At 42.2% G+C, this 20,593-nt stretch overlaps 1 protein-coding gene across 2 annotated transcripts in view; it reads left to right on the top strand.

Moving 5' to 3' along the window:
* Nucleotides 1-20,593, top strand: part of AGMO (alkylglycerol monooxygenase) — a 267,587-nt gene that overhangs the window by 6,950 nt on the left and 240,044 nt on the right. For both annotated transcript variants that reach the window (XM_075316878.1, XM_075316879.1), the window contains exon 4: nucleotides 12,309-12,460. In XM_075316878.1, the coding sequence (XP_075172993.1) occupies nucleotides 12,309-12,460 (152 nt within the window). The remainder of the gene's footprint in view (nucleotides 1-12,308; nucleotides 12,461-20,593) is intronic.

The raw sequence follows: 20,593 nt of genomic DNA, 5'->3' as shown, positions 1-20,593 counted from the left end.
CATTGCAGTACTAGGTGCTCGTGCCTCCTAGTCATCTTATTCTGTGTATCCCCACTCTCACCACTGATTAGCAGATTGCTGTCCACAGAAAGCTGCCAATCAGTGGTGTGGGCGGGGTTATACAGGAATCAACATTCTGAGTACTGCTAGATTTTCAGCAAGGAAAATAGGGATTTTCTCAAAATGACAGTTGGAATCAGGGTCGGCTTTCAGATACCTCCTCTCTTTACTATGGGGGTGCCAAGGAGTAAGAGGGGGTGCAGAAACTCTTACTTGTGACCTCATCTTTAATTACTTAGCTGAATATCCAAGACAATGCAAGAGGGAGGGTCAATGATTTATCTGTTTCTTGCACTGTGAACCCTCACTGAATTTTTGACAACAGCGCCACTCATTTGCACAGGCCATGTCTGGTATTGCAACTCAGTCAAATTCTTGAAAATGAAGCTACACTAGCAGACACAATCTTTAGGCAAAAATGAAGCTGCTTCAAGACCCTTCGAAGCAGTCCTATTATTTCTAATCTAATACAATCATTTGTGCCTGGTGGCAAACTCAGCTCTGCTAAATTGACAAATAGAGTGGTCAGGCAGGCTTACGATAAAGCCCTGGCACGATCCCCCTGATATATATTATTCCGGCAGGAGGTTTGGCAGCGGCCGCTCGGTGTGTGGAGGACGTATTAACCTCCTCCATGTGTAATATCACTTCATTACTCCGCGTGGAGCCGCCACATTTATTCTGGATTTTGCACTAAGTGCGTAGAAACAATCCATAATTGATGAGCTGCGAGGAACGTTTTGGAGCAGATAACTCCCCTCAGGTGCTATATTTTGTCATTCCGCATGACTCCTACAAAGCCACTGAGCACCGAAAACCGGGTCCACCCTCGCTAACAAATTGAGCGGCTGAATTCCCCAGGAACGGCAATTATCCCGGACGCTGAGCTTTGTATTCAACACGCTTTCAATTCTCGTTATGTGAAACAAACTGCAGAAAGGGGAAAGATGAAGAGCCGGAATGCTAAAAAATACAAGATGTAGCAGAGCTGAGTTTGTCAGATGCATTAGATCTGAGTTTGTCAGATGTAGCAGAGCTGAGTTTGTCAGAAGTATTATATGTGTTTGTCAGATGTAGCAGAGCTGAGTTTGTCAGATGCATTAGATCTGAGTTTGTCAGATGTAGCAGAGCTGAGTTTGTCAGATGCATTAGATCTGAGTTTGTCAGATGTAGCAGAGCTGAGTTTGCTAGAAGTATTATATGTGTTTGTCAGATGTAGCAGTGCTGAGTTTGTAGAAGTATTATATGTGTTTGTCAGATGTAGCAGAGCTGAGTTTGTAGAAGTATTATATGTGTTTGTCAGATGTAGCAGAGCTGAGTTTGTCAGAAGTATTATATGTGTTTGTCAGATGTAGCAGAGCTGAGTTTGCTAGAAGTATTAGATGTCAGTTTGTCAGATGTAGCAGAGCTGAGTTTGCTAGAAGTATTAGATGTCAGTTTGTCAGATGTAGCAGAGTCGACTTCATCAGAAGTATTAGGGCTGAGTTTGTTAGATGCAGCAGAGCTGAGTTTGAAAGAAGCATTAGAACTGTTTGAACTGAGTTTGGCAGATGTAGCAGAGCTGAGTTTATCAGATGTTTTCAATTTAAATCTGAGTTTGTCAGATGCAGCAGAGCCAATTGTTAGATGTAGCAGAGCTAAGTTTGTCACAAGTATTAGCGCTGAGTTTGTTAGATGTAGCAGAGCTGAGTTTGAAAGAAGCATTAGAACTGTTTGAACTGAGTTTGGCAGATGTAGCAGAGCTGAGTTTATTAGAGGTTTTCAATTTAAATCTGAGTTTATCAGATGTAGCAGAGCCAATTGTTAGATGTAGCAGAGCTAAGTTTGTCACAAGTATTAGGACTGAGTTTGTTAGATGTAGCAGAGCTGAGTTTGCTAAAAGTATTAGATCTAACTTTGTCAGAAGTATTAGATCTCAGTTTGTCAGATGTAGCAGAGCCGAGTTTGTCAGAAGTATTAGGACTGAGTTTGTCAGCAGTATTAGATCTGAGTTTGTCAGCAGTATTATGGCTGGGTTTGTTAGATGTAGCAGAGCTGAGTCTGTCAGAAGAATTATGGCTGGGTTTGTTAGATGTAGTAGAGCCGAGTTTGTCAGAAGTATTGGGGTTAAGTTTGTTCGATGTAGCAGAACTGAGTTTGTTAGAAGCATTAGATCTGACTTTGTCAGAAGTATTATGTGTTTGTCTCATGTATCAGAGCTTAGTTTGCTAGAAGTATTAGATCAAACTTTGTTGAAAGTATTAGAGCTCAGTTTGTCAGATGTAGTAGAGCCGAGTTTGTCAGACGTATTAAGTATTAGGGCTGGGTTTGTTAGATGCAATACAGTCGAGTTTGTTAGATGTAGCACAACTGAGTTTGTCAGAAGTATTAGGCCTGACTTTTGTTGAATGCAGCAGAGCTGAGTTTGTCCGATGTAACAGAAATGAGTTTGTCCAATGTAGCAGAGCTGAGTTTGTCCGATGTAACAGAAATGAGTTTGTCCAATGTAGCAGAGCTGAGTTTGTCCGATGTAGTAGAGCTGAGTTTATCCGATGTAGCAGAGCTGAGTTTTTCCGATGTAGCAGAGAGGGTGTCATCAGTTGTATCTGAACTTAATTTAATAAATGTAGGAAAAATTTGCTAGATGTTGCAGAGATTAGATTCACTTTTTAGATTAATGGATACAGGATAAGAAGAGAACATTGCAAAAAAAGGAATTGTCAATGATTAGAAAAAAATGGCTTTTAAAGCAAAACAAGCAAAATAAAAAAATAAGCAGCATCAGTCCAGTCCAAACGTTAGGGCCGGTTTTGCAGCTTAGCTCCATTGTATTGGTGAAGAGCTGTAATACCACACACAACCAGTAAGCAGGTGTGGCGCTGTTCTGGGAAGAAGGAAGACATATGTTTCAACCCCTTTAACACTTCCTTTAAGGAATGTTTCCCATTCTGTCATGTTGGTAGTTGGAAAATTAAGAAAAAAAAAACAAAAACATTTTGGAGAACAAATCTTTAGAATGCAACGTGAACGGGGACTTTGTATGACCGATGAAACAGAGTTTATTGCCATTTTTTGCCTTTTGGCTCTGGTTTGAATTTTCTTTTGGTCTATGGATCTTGAGAGGGGGTCTTCTTGTACCAGTTTTTTCAGTATTGGGTATACTTGACAGCTCTTCCAGAATCATAGAATCATAGAATGGTACAGTTGGAAGGGACATCAAGGGCCATTAGGTCCAACCCCCCGGGTTAAGGCTTTTCTAAATCATCCCAGGCCAGCTATATGTTTATCCAGCTTCTGCTTGAAGATTTCCAGTGATGGAGAGTTCACCACCTCCCGTGGTCGCCTGTTCCACTCTCTGACTGCCCTCACTACCTCCCGTGGGTGCCTGTTCCACTCTTTGACTGCCCTCACTACCTCCCGTGGGTGCCTGTTCCACTCTTTGACTGCCCTCATTACCTCCTGTTGCCACCTGTTCCACTTTCTGACTGCCCTCACCACCTCTCGTGGTCGCCTGTTCCACTCTCTGAGTGCCCTCACTACCTCCCGTGGTCGCCTGTTACACTCTCTGACTGCCCTCACTACCTCCCGTGATCGCCTGTTCCACTCTCTGAATGCCCTCACTACCTCCCGTGGTCGCCTGTTACACTCTCTGACTGCCCTCACTACCTCCCGTGATCGCCTGTTCCACTCTCTGAATGCCCTCACTACCTCCCGTGATCGCCTGTTCCACTCTCTGAATGCCCTCACTACCTCCCGTGATCGCCTGTTCCACTCTCTGAATGCCCTCACTACCTCCCATGGTCGCCTGTTCCCCTCTCTGACTGCCCTCACTACCTCCCGTGGGTGCCTGTTCCACTCTTTGACTGCGCTCATTACCTCCTGTTGCCACCTGTTCCACTTTCTGACTGCCCTCATTACCTCCCGTGGTCACCTGTTCCACTCTCTGACTGCCCTCACTACCTCCTGTGGGTGCCTGTTCCACTTTTTGACTGCCCTCATTACCTCCTGTTGCCACCTGTTCCACTCTCTGACTGCCCTCATTACCTCCCGTAGCCGCCTATTCCACTCTCTGACTACCCTCACTGCCTCCCGTGGCTGTCTGTTCCACTCTCTGACTGCCCTCACTGTCAGAAAGTTTTTCCTAATGTCTAATCTGAATCTCCTTCCTTTAAGTTTTATCCCATTGCTTTGTGTACTTCCTTGTGCTAATGAGAATAGAGTCGCTCCCTCTGCTTTGTGACCACCTTTCAGATATTTGTAGACCGCTATTAAGTCTCCTCTCAGCCTACTCTTTTTCAAACTAAACATCCCTAGTTCTTTTAGCTGGTCTTCATGGTTTGCAGACCATCTACCATTTTCGTGGCTCTTCTCTGGACTTGCTCCAATATATTGATGTCTTTCTTGAATTGGGGTGCCCAAAACTGTACACAGTATTCCAGGTGGGGTCTGACCAGGGCAGAGTATAGGGGAATAATTACCTCTCTTGATCTAGATTTAATGCTTGTCTTGATACATCCCAGAATGTTGTTGGCCTTTTTAGCTGCAGTACCGCATTGTTGGCTCATGTTGAATCTGGGAGACTCTTGGCGGGAGACTCTGGAACTAGGTGAGACTGTCCAAGACTCCCGAAAGATTCAGAAATCTCCCATTTTCTGCCAAATCTGCTTGAAAACTCATAAGAACCCAACTATTGTTGGAGGTTTCTTCATTTAGAAAGGAAGAGAATGAGGAAGAAAGAGCGTGGAATGGGCACGTGGCTTCTAAAAGAGGTGGAATTGTGTCCAAAATCTGTGTGCGCGTACTGCAAAGAAAAATAATCAAAGTGTTTGAAATGTTGGCGAGTACAGTATGTTATTGGGTGGTGGGAACCTGTTAGGACTCCCCTCTGTACATGAACTCCAGAGGAGGTTCCACCAAGAACTGAGTCACAGTGACTGTTGGCGGACAACCTGTCCTATGGTCTTTAGGGTACTTTACACGCTGCGATATCGGTACCAATATTGCTAGCGAGCGTACCCGCCCCCGTCGGTTGTGCAACACGGGCAAATCGCTGACTGTGGTGCACAACATCGCTAACACCCGTCACACAGACTTACCTTCCCTGCGACGTCGCTCTGGCCGGCGATCCGCCTCCTTTCTAAGGGGGCGGTTCGTTCGGCATCACAGCTACGTCACACGGCAGCCGTCCAATAGCAGAGGAGGGGCTGAGATGAGCGGCCGGAACATGCCGCCCACCTCCTTCCTTCCTCATAGCCGATGGACTCAGGTAAGGAGATGTTCGTCACTCCTGCGGTGTCACACACAGCGATGTGTGGAGCTGCAGGAACGACGAACAACATCGTATCTGCAGCAGCAACGATATTTGGAAAAGGAGCGACGTGCCAATGAGCAACGAGTTTCATGTTTTTTGCGCTCGTTGATCGTCGCTCTTTGGTGTCACATGCTGCAATGTTGCTAACGGTGCCGGATGTGCGTCACTAACGACGTGACCCCGACGATATATCGTTAGCGATGTTTCAGCGTGTAAAGCACCCTTTTGTCTCTCTACCGGAAATGGGGTGTGTTTTTGTCTCTCTATGGAAAGTGGGGGTGGGTCTTTGTTTGGTCTCATAACAAGACGTTGACAAGGGTCTTTATGTATCTACCGGAAGTTGGAGTGGGTCTTTATTTCTCTGCAGGACATGAGGGTCGTTCTTTATCTCTCTACAGGAAGTGAGGGTGGGTCTTTATTTCTCTACAGGAAGTGAGGGTGGGTCTTTATTTCTCTACAGTTCTACAGGAAGTGAGGGTGGGTCTTTATTTCTCTACAGGAAGTGAGGATGGGTCTTTATCTACAGGAACTGATGGGGGTCTTTTTCTGTGTACAGGAAGAAAGGTTGGGCCTTTGCCTCTCTATAGGACATGGGGGTGGGTCTTTGTCTATCTACAGGAAGTGAGGGTGGGTCTTTGTTTCTATACAGGAAGTGGGGGTGGGTCTTTGTTTATCTACAGGAAGTGAGGGTGGGTCTTTGTTTCTATACAGGAAGTGAGGGTGGGTCTTTGTCTATCTACAAGAAGTGAGGGTGAATCTTTGTTTCTATACAGGAAGTGGGGGTGGGTCTTTGTCTATCTACAAGAAGTGAGGGTGGGTCTTTGTTTTTATACAGGAAGTGGGGGTGGGTCTTTGTCTATCTACAGGAAGTGAGGGGTGGGTCTTTGTCTATCTACAGGAAGTGGGGGTGGGTCTTTGTCTATCTACAAGAAGTGAGGGTGGGTCTTTGTTTCTATACAGGAAGTGAGGGTGGGTCTTTGTTTATATACAGGAAGTGGGGGTGGGTCTTTGTTTTTATACAGGAAGTGGGAGTGGGTCTTTGTCTATCTACAGGAAGTGAGGGGTGGGTCTTTGTCTATGTACAGGAAGTGAGGGTGGGTCTTTGTTTCTACACAGGAAGTGGGGGTGGGTCTTTGTCTATCTGCAGGAAGTGAGGGTGGGTCTTTGTTTCTATACAGGAAGTGGGGGTGGGTCTTTGTCTATCTACAGGAAGTGAGGGTGGGTCTTTGTTTCTATACAGGATGTGGGATTGGTTCTTTGTCTGTCTACAAGAAGTGATTCTAGGTCTTTTTCCGTCTACAGGAAGTGGAGGTGGGTCTTTTTCCGTCTACAGGAAGTGGAGGTGGGTCTTTTTCTGTCTACAGGAAGTGTTGGTGGGTCTTTGTATCTCTACAGGAAGTGGGGGTAGGTGTTTGAGAATAGGTCTTTATTTCTCTACACATCTGTGGCGGGTCTTTGTTTCTCTACAGGACATGGGGGCAAGTTTTGATCTTTCTACAGGAAGTGGGGGTGGGTTTTTGTTTCTCTATGGGAAGTAAGAGGTGAGTTGACGCTACATGAAGTGGGGCAGTATCTTTCCCTCTACAGAAATTTGAGGTGGATCCTCATTTCTCTACAGGATTTGAGGGTGGGTCTTTGCCTCTATAAGAAGTAGGGGTGGGTCTTTGTTTTCTAGAGGAAATAAGAGGTAGGTCGTTGTCTCTATACAGGAAGTAGGGGTAAGTCTTCATCTCAACAGAATGTGATGATGGGTCTTTGTTTCTCTACAGGGAGTGGGGGCAGATCTTAATCATCCTATAAGAAGTTGAATGGTCCTTGCTTCTTTACAAGTAGCAAGGGGTTGGTTTTTGATTATCCACAGGAAATGGTGGGGATTATTTGCAATGCATGCTGGGCCGTACAGAGAAAGGACGTTTCAGCACCTATAGTGCTGGTGGAATGCAGATGAAAAAAACTCACTTACACCTGTGGTCCCTCTGTGACTAGGAATCGGGAGTCCTTCTGAGAATCTGGACTGACAGGAGTCAAAGTCTGAGAGCAAGTCACAGTTCCTGGTTGGTAGTCTTCCTAGGTGTAATTTTGCCTTGTTTTATGCCACAGTACACATATGTCATTAGATAGGGCCGCATTCTAAAGATAGATGTGGATACCAGTGGTAAAACCCTTATTTGTAATAATATTATGGGATTTGCCATAAAGGGCCAAGATGGGATATCCCTTTATGGCCTAAAATAAGTGTCATAAAGGGGTTATGCTATAATGTTATAAATGAAGGTGGATAGCCCTGGTCCGCTATCTTTAATGAGGATGGTAGGACAAAATAATTTGTCTTCAGGAGTATATGGCACAGTGCCAGAGAGTTAAATTGCACGTTCAGCTCTGCTACATCTGGATTTCCATTGGAGGTGTTAGGAAGTCTTGTCGTAGGCTGCAGCTCAGGGCTCAGGTTTCCGCCGCAGTCAAACAGATTTCAGCCTGAATAAAAATCTAGCAGGGCTGACAAAATCCACTCAGTGGACGTCTCCGGGCCGAGACCCCCCAACACCCCCCATTCACGAAGAAAGACTGGAGAAAATCATTAACATCTGAGCCAAAGATTTCTGCAGCGCCGGTTCCATCCCTTCTCAGGAGCAGAATGTTTTACTGATTTGGAGAAAGTTTCGGCACAAAAAAAACAACAGGTCTGCGGTGGATAGATTTTAGGGTACTGGCCCATTAATTCGGGGTGCGCTCTTTATCATAGAAGCTCCTCTACATCATTGATCTCTCCTTTCTAATTGTCACTTAATAACGTTGACCCGTTAGTTTAGTTACACCGGGATTATCGGCACGAGCCGGGTTCCCGCAGCCGTTTTTCAGGTGGATTTGTGTCAGCGCCGCGGCTCTCCTCGACAGGGCAGTAAATCGAGACCTCATTTAACGCCTGGCACCTGTGCAGGAAATGGGGGATTTCGGTTTCCGCCACTCGAGTGGCAGTGCCCCATTATCCCAAGACCCGAGTTAAAATGTGAAACAATTGGAACCACATTCTACAAATCCCCTTCTCCTCGCAGCAGCTGATTGGCATCCGGTCGCTGCTCTTTGTACTTCTGGGGTTTCTTTCTTCCTTAATAATATAATGATAGCTGGAATATTTCCTTACCTTTAATTTCAGGCTAAAATATGTGACACACTATGGAACTCCTGGCCGTAAAGTGCGAGCTTTGTGGTCTAGGCATGTGTTCTTATTGGGTATGTATCACGCTCGTTGGGTGAAGCAAGCATGGCGGGGTGCATTCAGACCTCCGTGCATCTGAAGCACAACAAAAAACACATGAAAAGGGGGCACTGAGGACACAAAAACAACAGGAGACCCTGGAACTAGTGAGAGGGGTAGGTGGGCACCTCCTAACCTGACCAGCAACTGTCCCTTCTTTCCTCACCAGTCTCTATATAGTCTACGTAACTGTCACTGAACAGGAACCTGGGACCCTGCAAAGACCCAATAGTAACCCTGACTAGTGAGTTGCAGGTGGGGTTCACTAGACCTCACCGCTGCACTAACAACACACCAGGGAATAAAAGACAAATGGAGAAAATTAACAAACAAAAGAATATAGCCTGAGCACAGGAACCAGCCTAGCAGAACCTTCCTCAAAGGCGGCCAGGACACAAATGACTTTGTATCTTCAGCAGGGAATGCTGGGATGCACCACTATTTAAAGCTGAAGGGTGTGATAGCTTAGTGAATGCAGTTTATCACTCAGCAAGGAACTGCTTTGGAAGAGCTGCAATAGAAAAAACTGGGAGTTAACCACTTCAGTGCCAAGAGAAATGAAACCCATTTAAATGAAGAGAACCTGATGAGAGGTTCCAGTCCAAAGGCCGTCACTGGTCTCTACATGCAGGAAGATGATCGTGACAGTATGCTTTATTTTCACAGACATATTTAAAGGGGTTATCCATCTATAATGGATGATTTTCCAATGGACCGAATAGCAACCAATAGTCAAGGTCATAACCCCTTGTTCACACAACATGACCCAATTTGACCATGTCATGTGTATGAAGACCCCAATGCGCTAGTGACAGATAATTGGTTGAGAGACAGAAGGATTGACCTCATTGAATTACAATATCTGTTCATGATTGATTGGAGGGAGATGGATTGGGCAATTTGAATTGCAATCCCCTACCATGATGGCTTGGGAGAGAGAAGGACTGAGTATATTGGAATACAATATCTGAGAGAGAAGGATTGGACATGTTGACTTACAATGCCCCATCATGATTATTTGGGGGAGAGAGCGATTGGGCATAATGAAATACAACCCCCGCTTATGATTGAGAAGGATTGGACATGTTGAATTACAATGCCCCATCATGATTATTTGTGAGAGAGAAGATTTGGAAATAATGAAATACAACCCCCGCTCATGATTGAGAAGGATTGGACATGTTGGATTACAGTGCCCTGTTATGATTTTTTCGGGAAAGGGAAGGATTGGGTATGGTGAATTACAATGCCTCATCCTATTGTTTCCCTGGGCATTTGACTTATTCTCTTCGTATCAAAATATATGCATGGTCGGCCAAGCCAAACTAAGTGTCATGCTAGTAGGTGTGTACTGCGCCATGGGCCGGCTTACCATGGAGGGGTGTGACTATGAGTCTACTGGGTCTTCACTAGAGCCTCTGATGGTGGGGATTGGCTGGGCTGCCGGTAGACACCAAGTAGCCCTCCAGGACAGTCCCTGGAACTGCAGCAGCTGGCCGGAGGGTCAGAAGTACAGGAGGGTAAGACAGAGGAGTAGTCACATGGTCTAAGGTTGGGGAAGATAGCACAGGATTGGCATTCAAAGCCAAGGTCAGGAGTGGAGAGAAAGACAAGAGGGGAAAAGAGGCCAGGTCAAATACAGGAGAATCAACACAAGAATATAGGAGAGAACAGGACTCTAGTAGACAAGGAACTAGGAACCAATGTTGGGGCAAGGAGTGGTGGGAGGAGTTGCCTAATATAGACCCCGCTCGCACGGAATAGGTCACGACACAGCAGAGTTAAATTCTTGCAGAGACCGGCCAAATCGAAGTACATGCAGAAGCAGCAGTGCAGAGGAGTCCTGCCGAAGGCAACTCGGCAGGGAAGCCTGCCACGAGAAGGCTTGCGATGAGCATGGTGAGTGGGGTGGAACTGAGGAGGTATGTGAATTAACGCCATGACACCAAATCAATCCAAGCCAAGCATGCTTGTGTATGGCAGAGATGAGAGGGAAAGCTAATGGCAAAATATGCGTTGACCTTGGGCTCCTCCATTGATTTTTTTTTTGGTGGGACATGGTACCCAGAGCCATGTTGTGATACGGGGAAGCTGTGCCATCATACCAATAGGAGGAACTGAGAGACGTTCATAATAAGGAAACAATTTTGGCGTGGATGGTCCACCTGTGGTGCCCGGAAGACCTGCCGTTGGCTGGTGTAAACCTTAGACTTGAGCTTGTCTACTGGAGGCATATCCATAACCTGGAGGTCACAGCAGCTATATCATAGCCAAGAGAGGCAGTGGGACTCAAGAAATCTATGGAGACACTGAGTGGTGGGTTACTGGGGACCCAAAGGTGTGAATTAGAATTACCATCTATGTTACTAGGAAGGTCTGGAGGAAGTGACTGAGAAGCAGACATTTTATTAGGAGGAGTCAGGTTTGGGTGCTCTGCCGGTGGGTTTTTGCAGATATCAGCCTGGAGTAGAGCCATAATAGCTGGAGTTGGAGGCTTCTACCCATAGAAGTGAAGAAGTGAGCGACTGTGATCAATGACATCTTAAGGAAGAGGATAGGAAAGGTTGACTTCCAAGGGGCTTTCAGGAATAGGTCCAGTTAAGTCCTGATAAATGGAAAAACACGCCTTCTTTCTTCCTATAAGAGCACCACCCCTGAACGCAGGATGGATGCGGTATTGCAGTTTTGCTACTGATCAATGACATCTTAAGGAGGAGGATAGTCAAGGTTGGCTTCCAAGGGGCTCTCAGGAATAGGTCCAATTTAGTCCTGATAAATGGAAAAACACTCCTTCTTTCTTCCTAAAAGAGCACCACCCCTGAACACAGGATGGATGTGGTATTGCAGTTTTGCCTAAACTACAATAGATTTTCAGCAACTGAAACGTTCCAGGTTGTAGGTAGCTGCTTTCCTGTTATGTTGCTCCTCATCATCACCTCTAGTCTAGTTCTAAATTTTCCTTACTAAAAATGAAGCCCAAGAGCAAATCCCCTGAAGAATGTGCATTGTGCCATCTCTGATCCAGCAGGAGGGCGCAGGGATAAGTGTGCGCTGAGACCCTCATCGGAAAACCACCAACAGATGGCAAATGCAGATTTGGATAATATCTTGATATATCATTTAACATTAAAAGTTTCGAATCTGTCAAGCGATTTTGTAGTACAATCCTGATGTTATCTTTCAAAAGAGCTTAAGTACACCTTTCAGGATCAGTAACTTTAATAGCTCTACCTTATCTTGCTATCTTGTTTTATGCTCCCTAGAATTCAGTGTGACTAGTAGCTCATCAAGCAAATGTAAATACAAACTGCATATTCACTGCTCCCACCTCTCAGTGCATTCACTATCACTGCTGAGAAGTGACAGAGGGTATGGGTCCCGGCAGCAGTGCAAATTCAGTTCAGATTTACTAACACTAATGACAGCACTGACAGATGGGAGGGGAGCAGTGAATGTGCAGTGCAGTATTTACATACACTTCACTGATTACTACACACTGAATTCTATGGAGCTTACAACAAGATAACAGGAAAAGGTAGAGCTATAAAAGTTACTGATTCTGAAAGGTCTTCTTAAATCCTATATGAAGATAACATTAGTATTGTACTACAAAATCGCCTGACAGATTCCCTGTACGAGCAAAAAAAAGAAAGTATTTTTCCAACACTACTAATACTGGTGATACTTTTCTTTAAACTACAGTGTTGTCTTCAGAGGCGTTGAGGTGACCACTTACATATATGTATGGAACAACTACAGGATGCTAGAATTGCCTTGGGACTCTTCTTGGACCTGGTGGTTGACGTTTCTTGGTGTGGACTTTGCATATTATTGGTTCCACAGAATGGCTCATGGTAAGTACAGATACCATCTTATACAAATGTACCGGGAACATTACGTATACAAGTGTAACTCCTATAATATTGCACCCTAAGTACAAGAATATAACTACTATAGTACTGCCCCTATGTACAAGAAGATAACTACTATAATACTGCCCTCTATGTACAAGAATATAGCTACTATAATACTGCTCCTATGTACAAGAATATCACTACTATAATACTGCCCCTATGTACAAGAATATAACTACTATAATACTGCCCCTGTGTATAAGAATATAACTATTATAATGCTGCCCCTATGTACAAGAATATAACTACTATAATACTGCCCCTATGTACAAGAATATCACTACTATAATACTGCCCCTATGTACAAGAATATAACTACTATAATACTGCCCCTGTGTATAAGAATATAACTATTATAATGCTGCCCCTATGTACAAGAATATAACTACTATAATACTGCCCCTATGTACAAGAAAATAACTACTATAATACTGCCCCCTATGTACAAGAATATAACTACTATAATACTGCCCCTGTGTACAAGAATATAACTATTATAATGCTGCCCCTATGTACAAGAATATAACTACTATAATACTGCCCTCTATGTACAAGAATATAACTACTATAATACTGCTCCTATGTACAAGAATATCACTACTATAATACTGCCCCTATGTACAAGAATATAACTACTATAATACTGCCCCCTATGTACAAGAATATAACTGCTATAATACTGCCCGTGTACAAGAATATAACTACTATAATGCTGCCTTTATGTACAAGAATATAACTACTATAATACTTCCCCCTATGTACAAGAATATAACTATTATAATGCTGCCCCTATGTACAAGAATATAACTACTATAATACTTCCCCCTATGTACAAGAATATAACTGCTATAATACTGCCCCTGTGTACAAGAATATAACTACTATAATGCTGCCCCTATGTACAAGAATATAACTATTATAATACTGCTCCTATGTACAAGACTAAAACTGCTATAATACTGCCCCTATGTACAAGAATATAACTACTATAATACTTCCCCTGTGTACAAGAATATAACTATTATATTACTGCCCCTATGTACAAGAATATAACTACTATAATCCTGCCCCTATGTACAAGAATATAACTATTATAATACTGCTCCTATGTACAAGAATATAACTACTATAATACTGCCCCTATGTACAAGAATATAACTACTATAATACTGCTCCTATGTACAAGAATATAACTACTATAATACTGCCCCTATGTACAAGAATATAACTACTATAATACTGCCCCCTATGTACAAGAATATAACTACTATAATACTGCTCCTATGTACAAGAATATAACTACTATAATACTGCTCCTATGTACAAGAATATAACTACTATAATACTGCCCTCTATGTACAAGAATATAACTACTATAATACTGCTCCTATGTACAAGAATGTAACTACTATAATACTGTGCCCTATGTACAAGAATATAACTACTATAATACTGCCCCCTATGTACAAGAATATACCTACTATAATACTGCCCCTATGTACAAGAATATAACTGCTATAATACTGCCCCATGTACGAGTTTATGACTAATATAATACTGAAAACTTTTGGGAACTGTTGCAGAAATTATTAGAGAAAATTGTAAAAAAAAATATGCTAAGATACAATGAATACATTTGGGGTATATCTATGGTATAAATAAGAGAATATTATTTTGAAAAAGTTAATCCAGCTAAATCAAGGTTTCAGTTTTTAAGTCTGGGAATCCAAATCAATGGCATAACTTACCCTCTGACTTCAGCAAATCTGCCCTGATATCATTAGATAGTAATAAAGTGTTCTTAGACTTGGGCTATCTGACGCCTTTGGCACAGGTTGTGTGGTAAAGCTCACTATGGACCTCAGCTTCATTGCAAGTGAATGGAGATACATTTTGACCTACAAGGTCATGCAACGAGCAAGTTGCAAAACGTCGGAATCAGTTGGATATTTTGTGACTTGCTTGTTACACTTGTGACTTAGTAGCGTTATACAGTAATGTTTGGCCTCTCAGCCTGTTTCATGGTCCACGTCATTGTGTCGTCCCAGTCTAATAACGTGGGGAAAAGAAGTATTTGATCCTCTGCCAATTTTGCAAGTTTTCCCACCTACACAGAATGGAGAGGTCTGTAATTATTATCATAGGTAACTTCAACTGTGACAGAATAAAAATCCAGAAAATCCCATTGTATGATTTATAATAATTAATTTGCATTTTATTGCATGAAATAAGTATTTTATCACCGACCAATCAGCAAGAATTCTGCTCTCACAGACTTGTTATTTTTTCTCCTACTCTACACTCATTAACTGTATAAAAGACACCTGTCCACACAATCACACTCAAACCTTTCCACCATGGCCAACACCAAAGAGCTGTCTAAGGACGCCAGGGACAAAATTGTAGACCTGCACAATGCTGGGATGTGCTACAGGACAATAGGCAAGCAGCTTGGTGAGAAGGCAACAACTGTTGGTAAAATTATTAGAAAATGGAAGATGACTGTCAATCTTACTTGGTTTAGGGCTCCATGCAAGATCTCACCTCCTGATGTAAGGATGATTCTGAGAAAGGTCAGGAATCAGCTCCTAACTACACTAGAGGACCTGGTCAATGACCCGAAGAGAGCTGGAAGCACCGTCTCAAACATTACTGTTAGTAACACACTATGCCGTAACAGATCCTGCAGGGTATGCAAGGTCCCCCTGCTTACGCCAGCACATGTCCAGGCCCGTTTAAAGTTCACCAATGACCATCTGGATGATCCAGAGGAGGCATGACAGAAGGTTATATGGTCAGATGAGACCAAAATAGATCTTTTTGGTATCAACTCCACACGCCGTGTTTGGAGGAAGAAGAAGGGTGAGTACAACCTCAATAACACCGTCCCAATTGTTAAGCATGGAGGTGGAAACATCAGGCTTTGGGGGCGTTTTTCTGCAAAGGGGACAGGGCGACGGCACTGTATTGAAGACATGATGGATCATGTATGGTGAGATTTTGGCCAACAACCTCCTTCCCTCAGTAAGTGCATTGAAGATGGGTCGTGGCTGGGTCTTCCAGCATGACAATGACCTAAAACACACAGCCAGGGCAACTAAGGGGTGGCTCCGTAAGAAGCATTTCAAAGTCCTGGATGACCTAGTGTGTCCTAGCCAGTCTCTAGGCCAGAACCCAAAAGAAAATCTTTGGAGGAGCAGAAACTCAATGTTGCCCAGTGACAACCCCGAAACCTGAAAGATCTGGAGAAGATCTGTATGGAGGAGTGACCTGAAAGATCTCGAGCCAATCTGTGTTTAGGAGTGACCTGAAAGATCTGGAGAAAATCTGTATGAAGAAGTGACCTGAAAGATCTGGAGAAGATCTCTATGGAGGAGTGACCTGAAAGATCTGGAGAAGATCTGTATGGGGGAGTGACCTGAAAGATCTGGAGAAGATTTGTATGGAGGAGAGACCTGGAAGATCTGGAGAAGATCTGTATGGAGGAGTCACCTGAAAGATCTGGAGAAGATCTGTATGGAGGTGTGACCTGAAAGATCTGGAGAAGATCTGTATGGGGGAGTTACCTGGAAGATCTGGAGAAGATCTGTATGGAGGAGTGACCTGAAAGATGTGGAGAAGATCTGTATGGAGGAGTGACCTGAAAGATCTGGAGAAGATCTGTATGGAGGAGAGACCTGAAAGATCTGGAGAAGATCTGTATGGAGGAGTGACCTGAAAGATCTGGAGAAGATCTGTATGGAGGAGTGACCTGAAAGATCTGGAGAAGATCTGTTGGAGGAGTGACCTGAGAGATCTGGAGAAGATCTGTATGGAGGAGTGACCTGAAAGATCTGGAGAAGATCTGTTTGGAGGAGTGACCTGAAAGATGTGGAGAAGATCTGTATGGAGGAGTGACCTGAAAGATCTGGAGAAGATCTGTATGGAGGAGAGACCTGAAAGATCTGGAGAAGATCTGTATGGAGGAGTGACCTGAAAGATCTGGAGAAGATCTGTATGGAGGAGTGACCTGAAAGATCTGGAGAAGATCTGTTGGAGGAGTGACCTGAGAGATCTGGAGAAGATCTGTATGGAGGAGTGACCTGAAAGATCTGGAGAAGATCTGTTTGGAGAGTCGCCGAAATCTCTGCTGCAGTTTGTGCAAACCTGGTGAAGAACTACAGGAAACGTCCGACCTCTGTAACTGCAAACAAAGGTTTCTGTCAAATATTAACTTCTGTTTTTCTATTGTATCAAATACTTATTTATGTAATAAAATGCAAATTAATTATTTATAAATCATACAATGGGATTTTCTGGATTTTTTTGAGGATTCTGTCACAGGGGAAGTTACCTACGATAGAAATTAGAGACCTCTCCATTCTGTGTAGTGGGGAAAACTGCAAAATCGGCAACGGATCAAATACTTATTTTCCCACTGTATGTAGTAGAATTGATTTGACACTAAATGTAATATTTTTAGACGATATATCAGTATTATTTTTGAGCCCTTAGTTTACACTCTTTGGACACTGTGACTGAATTATTTAAATGCTATATGCCCTTATTATTTTGGCAATTTATGGTTTCATTGTTTAGACGCTATGTTACATTAGTATTTGAATGCAATATATTGCAACATTTTTAGTTTTGGAATTAATGGTACCGCTGTTTAGACCCTGTGTGGCAGTATTATTTTGGCAACATTGTGGTAATGTTTGGGCATTATATATCAGTGTTATGGAGACACCATATAGCACTATAATTTGGTTATTTAAGATGTCATAAGATGTCATCATTTGGATGATATGGATATTTACTATTTTTCAACTATATATCAGTATTATTTTTACAGTATCTGGTGGCACTATTTGAACACTATATATAAGACAGTCTTATCTAGACACTAAAATGTAGTATTATTTTGGTAATTCATGGTGGTATTGTTTGGACACTATATAACAGTTTGTAGCTGTATTTTGTCAATTGCTGATGTTATTGTTTGGACATTGTGATTGCATTATTTTTTAACTATATAATAGTATTATTTTTGCAATATATCTTGGTACTGTTTGGACGCTATTACTTGGAAAGTATAATTTGGACACTTTATGGCAGTAATATTTTCACATTGTATACACTTTATGGCAGTGCAGTTTTCACAATAAATGGTGGAACTGTTCGGCCTCTCGTGACAGTATTATTTAGACACTAAATGGCAAATTATTTTTATTATTAATAATAATAATACATTTTATAAATAATTATTAATTATTTTATATTATTAATTTTTAGAATTAATTTCGTTCTATGTTAATTATTATTATTTTAATATTATTAATTAAATTTAGAAATAATTTTACTGTTTTATGTTTTTTATTATTATTATTATTATTATTATTATTATTATTATTATTATTATTATTATTAATAATAATAATAATAATAATAATAATAATAATAATAATAATAATAATAATAATTTTTAGAAATAATGTTTCAGTTTTATGTTAACTATTATTTTTATTATTATTATTTTAATAGTATTAATTAATTTTAGAATTTTTTTTGTTTTATGTAACTATTATTATTTTAATATTATTATTTTTTAGAAATAATGTTTCAGTTTTATGTTAACTATTATTTTATTATTATTATTTTAATATTCTAAATTAATTTTAGAAATAATTTTACTGTTTTATGTTTATTATTTTTATTATAATGATTATTATTATTTTAATATTATTAATTTTGTTGAAATATTTTTTCAGTTTTATGTTAGCTATTATTATTATTATTATTATTATTTATTATTTTATTTTAATATTATTAATTTTAGAAATATTTGTTTAGTTTTATGTTAATTATTATTATTTTAATATTAGTCATTTTTAAAAATAATTTTTATGTTAACAATTATTATTATATTATTATTATTTTAATATTATTCATTTTTGAATTTTTTTTATGTTTTATGTTAACAATTATTATTATTAGTAGTATTCATATTATTATTTTAATAATTCATTTTAGAAATTATTTTTCAGTTTTATGTTAATTATTTATTATTATTATTATTATTATTATTATTATTATTATTATTATTATTATTATTATTATTATTATTATTATTAATAATAATAATAATAATAATAATAATAATAATTTTAGAAATTATTTTTCAGAATTATGTTAACTGTTAATGCTGTTATTGTGAAAAATGACAAGCTTTCTGTTTTACCATGGGGCATTGCACTAAATAACAAACCTAGCACTACCTTGCTGCTTTGGCCCTGCTATATTAGTAGAGGACGACCTATGAGAGGCATGAATGAGTTAATCCTTCACCACACTTATCCCTCTCGGTCTTTTCTCGGTGCTCGGTGTCTACACCGTGTCCTACATTCCGATTCTAAGTGGAATGTTTCCTTCCATACTAAGACAAATCCCTAATTATGACTTTGTTATATTCCTGTGGATAGTATTCCACGACTGCACTAAGTGCAGCATGTGTCAAAAAGCAGGTCGTCTCCGGTTTCCTCCTAAACCTTGTCAATACGGCCCCAATTTTTCCATCACAGCTAATGGAGCCGCCATATGTCGCTGTCAGCAAGCTATATTACCTGAGGTTGACACCGGACCCCTCCCTGCCCTCCAGGCATATTTCACCCCTTGCCAAAAGTTGGCACCGATCATTCAGTATCATTGCAAGGCATTCCAGAGCTCCTCTCCGGCCACCAGGCCCCTCCGTGCTCCATGGAGAGGGTAAAAAAGAACTGGTGTGATATTTGTGGTCAAATTAAATCCCTAAAATGGTCGTCCGGTGCTCATGTATTATTATTATTATTATTATTATTATTATTATTATTATTATTATTACTGGCGCCTTTTCTGCTCTGTATTTTTTTCTGGCATCAAAAGCAGAGACGCCGCGGACAATGAGATTATAAGGGCTTCTCGGGGTCTGTGCACACTCAGGTTTTTGAAGCACTTACAATTAAAAGTATTTCAAGTGGAAACCACTTTTTTGGTGGCGTCTTCGCAGGACTTTTTAATTTCCTGATATGCAGTGGTGTACCGCCAATGTTGGCAGGTCACATGGCCACTTTGGTGCCCATGAGTCGGGCGGCCGGGTGCCAGCGCCAACACCGGGCCCTATGCTTGGTGTGTCGCCCTGGGCAAGCCAGGGGACACAGGTCACACACCACCACACCCCACATCCCAGGTAGGCACACCTAAGCTGAACCACAAATCCTTGCTGCCTTCCTCCAGAGGCTGACGATTCACACCAGGGGGTGGGCCAGGCGGTTGGCTCCGCCAACCAAGGAGATCACAGCTCTGGGGGCAGGAAGTACCAGGCAGATAGAGTTGGGAGGAGGAAGTAGAAGGAGTGGAGGAGTAGCCCAGTGTGGCTAAAGTAAACAACCAAGTGACAGAAAAGAAAGAAAAGTGGTAAAGGAGGAGAGCAAGTGTGGTGACATAGAGAGAGAGAAGCCTGGAGGTCCAGCTTTGTGTAGGGCCAGAACAGCAAGGTCAGCGACGGCGGTGACTGTCCGGAGGGGGACCGTTTGGAAGTTCCTGGAAGGACCCCGTTGGCTGTGTGCCCGGTGGTCTGGAGCAGTGTTCCGAAAGACAGTCAGCACCAGGGCAGGGGCCTCTCGGACCCCGGCAAGGCTAGGAGTCGCCAGATTTGCCGAATCCGTCAGTGAAGGGGACGTAGATTCCCCCAACAACCAAGTCCCGATTGAAGGCAACAGCCCAACCCGTACAACAGAGGCACCGCCACCGCCAGGGCACCAGTCTCTGAGGGCCAGCGCCTGCGGGCAAAGTGTAGTGCTCCTCCGGCCCAGCTTGAAGCCGGGGAGCGGGTTACCGGTGGGGACCCATCGCAACCAACCGTACATACAGGTGCAAGGAAAAGGGACATCACCGTCACCTACCGGGAAAGCAAAGCAGCCGCCTGTGGGACCGTCCTACCAGCCGTTTGGTTTACCGTACAAACTGTGTCCGTGTCTCAGGCTGAGTGAGTACCACCGTGCCGCAAGGCACAGCGCTGCCCCCGCGTCCCTGCGCCCACCAGGCCCTGCACCTCAC

This window comes from Anomaloglossus baeobatrachus, chromosome 6, assembly GCF_048569485.1.
Source record: "Anomaloglossus baeobatrachus isolate aAnoBae1 chromosome 6, aAnoBae1.hap1, whole genome shotgun sequence".
NCBI lineage: Eukaryota > Metazoa > Chordata > Amphibia > Anura > Aromobatidae > Anomaloglossus > Anomaloglossus baeobatrachus.
The sequence above is the reverse complement of the archived record's forward strand: the minus strand, read 5'-3'. Positions and strand labels throughout refer to the sequence as shown.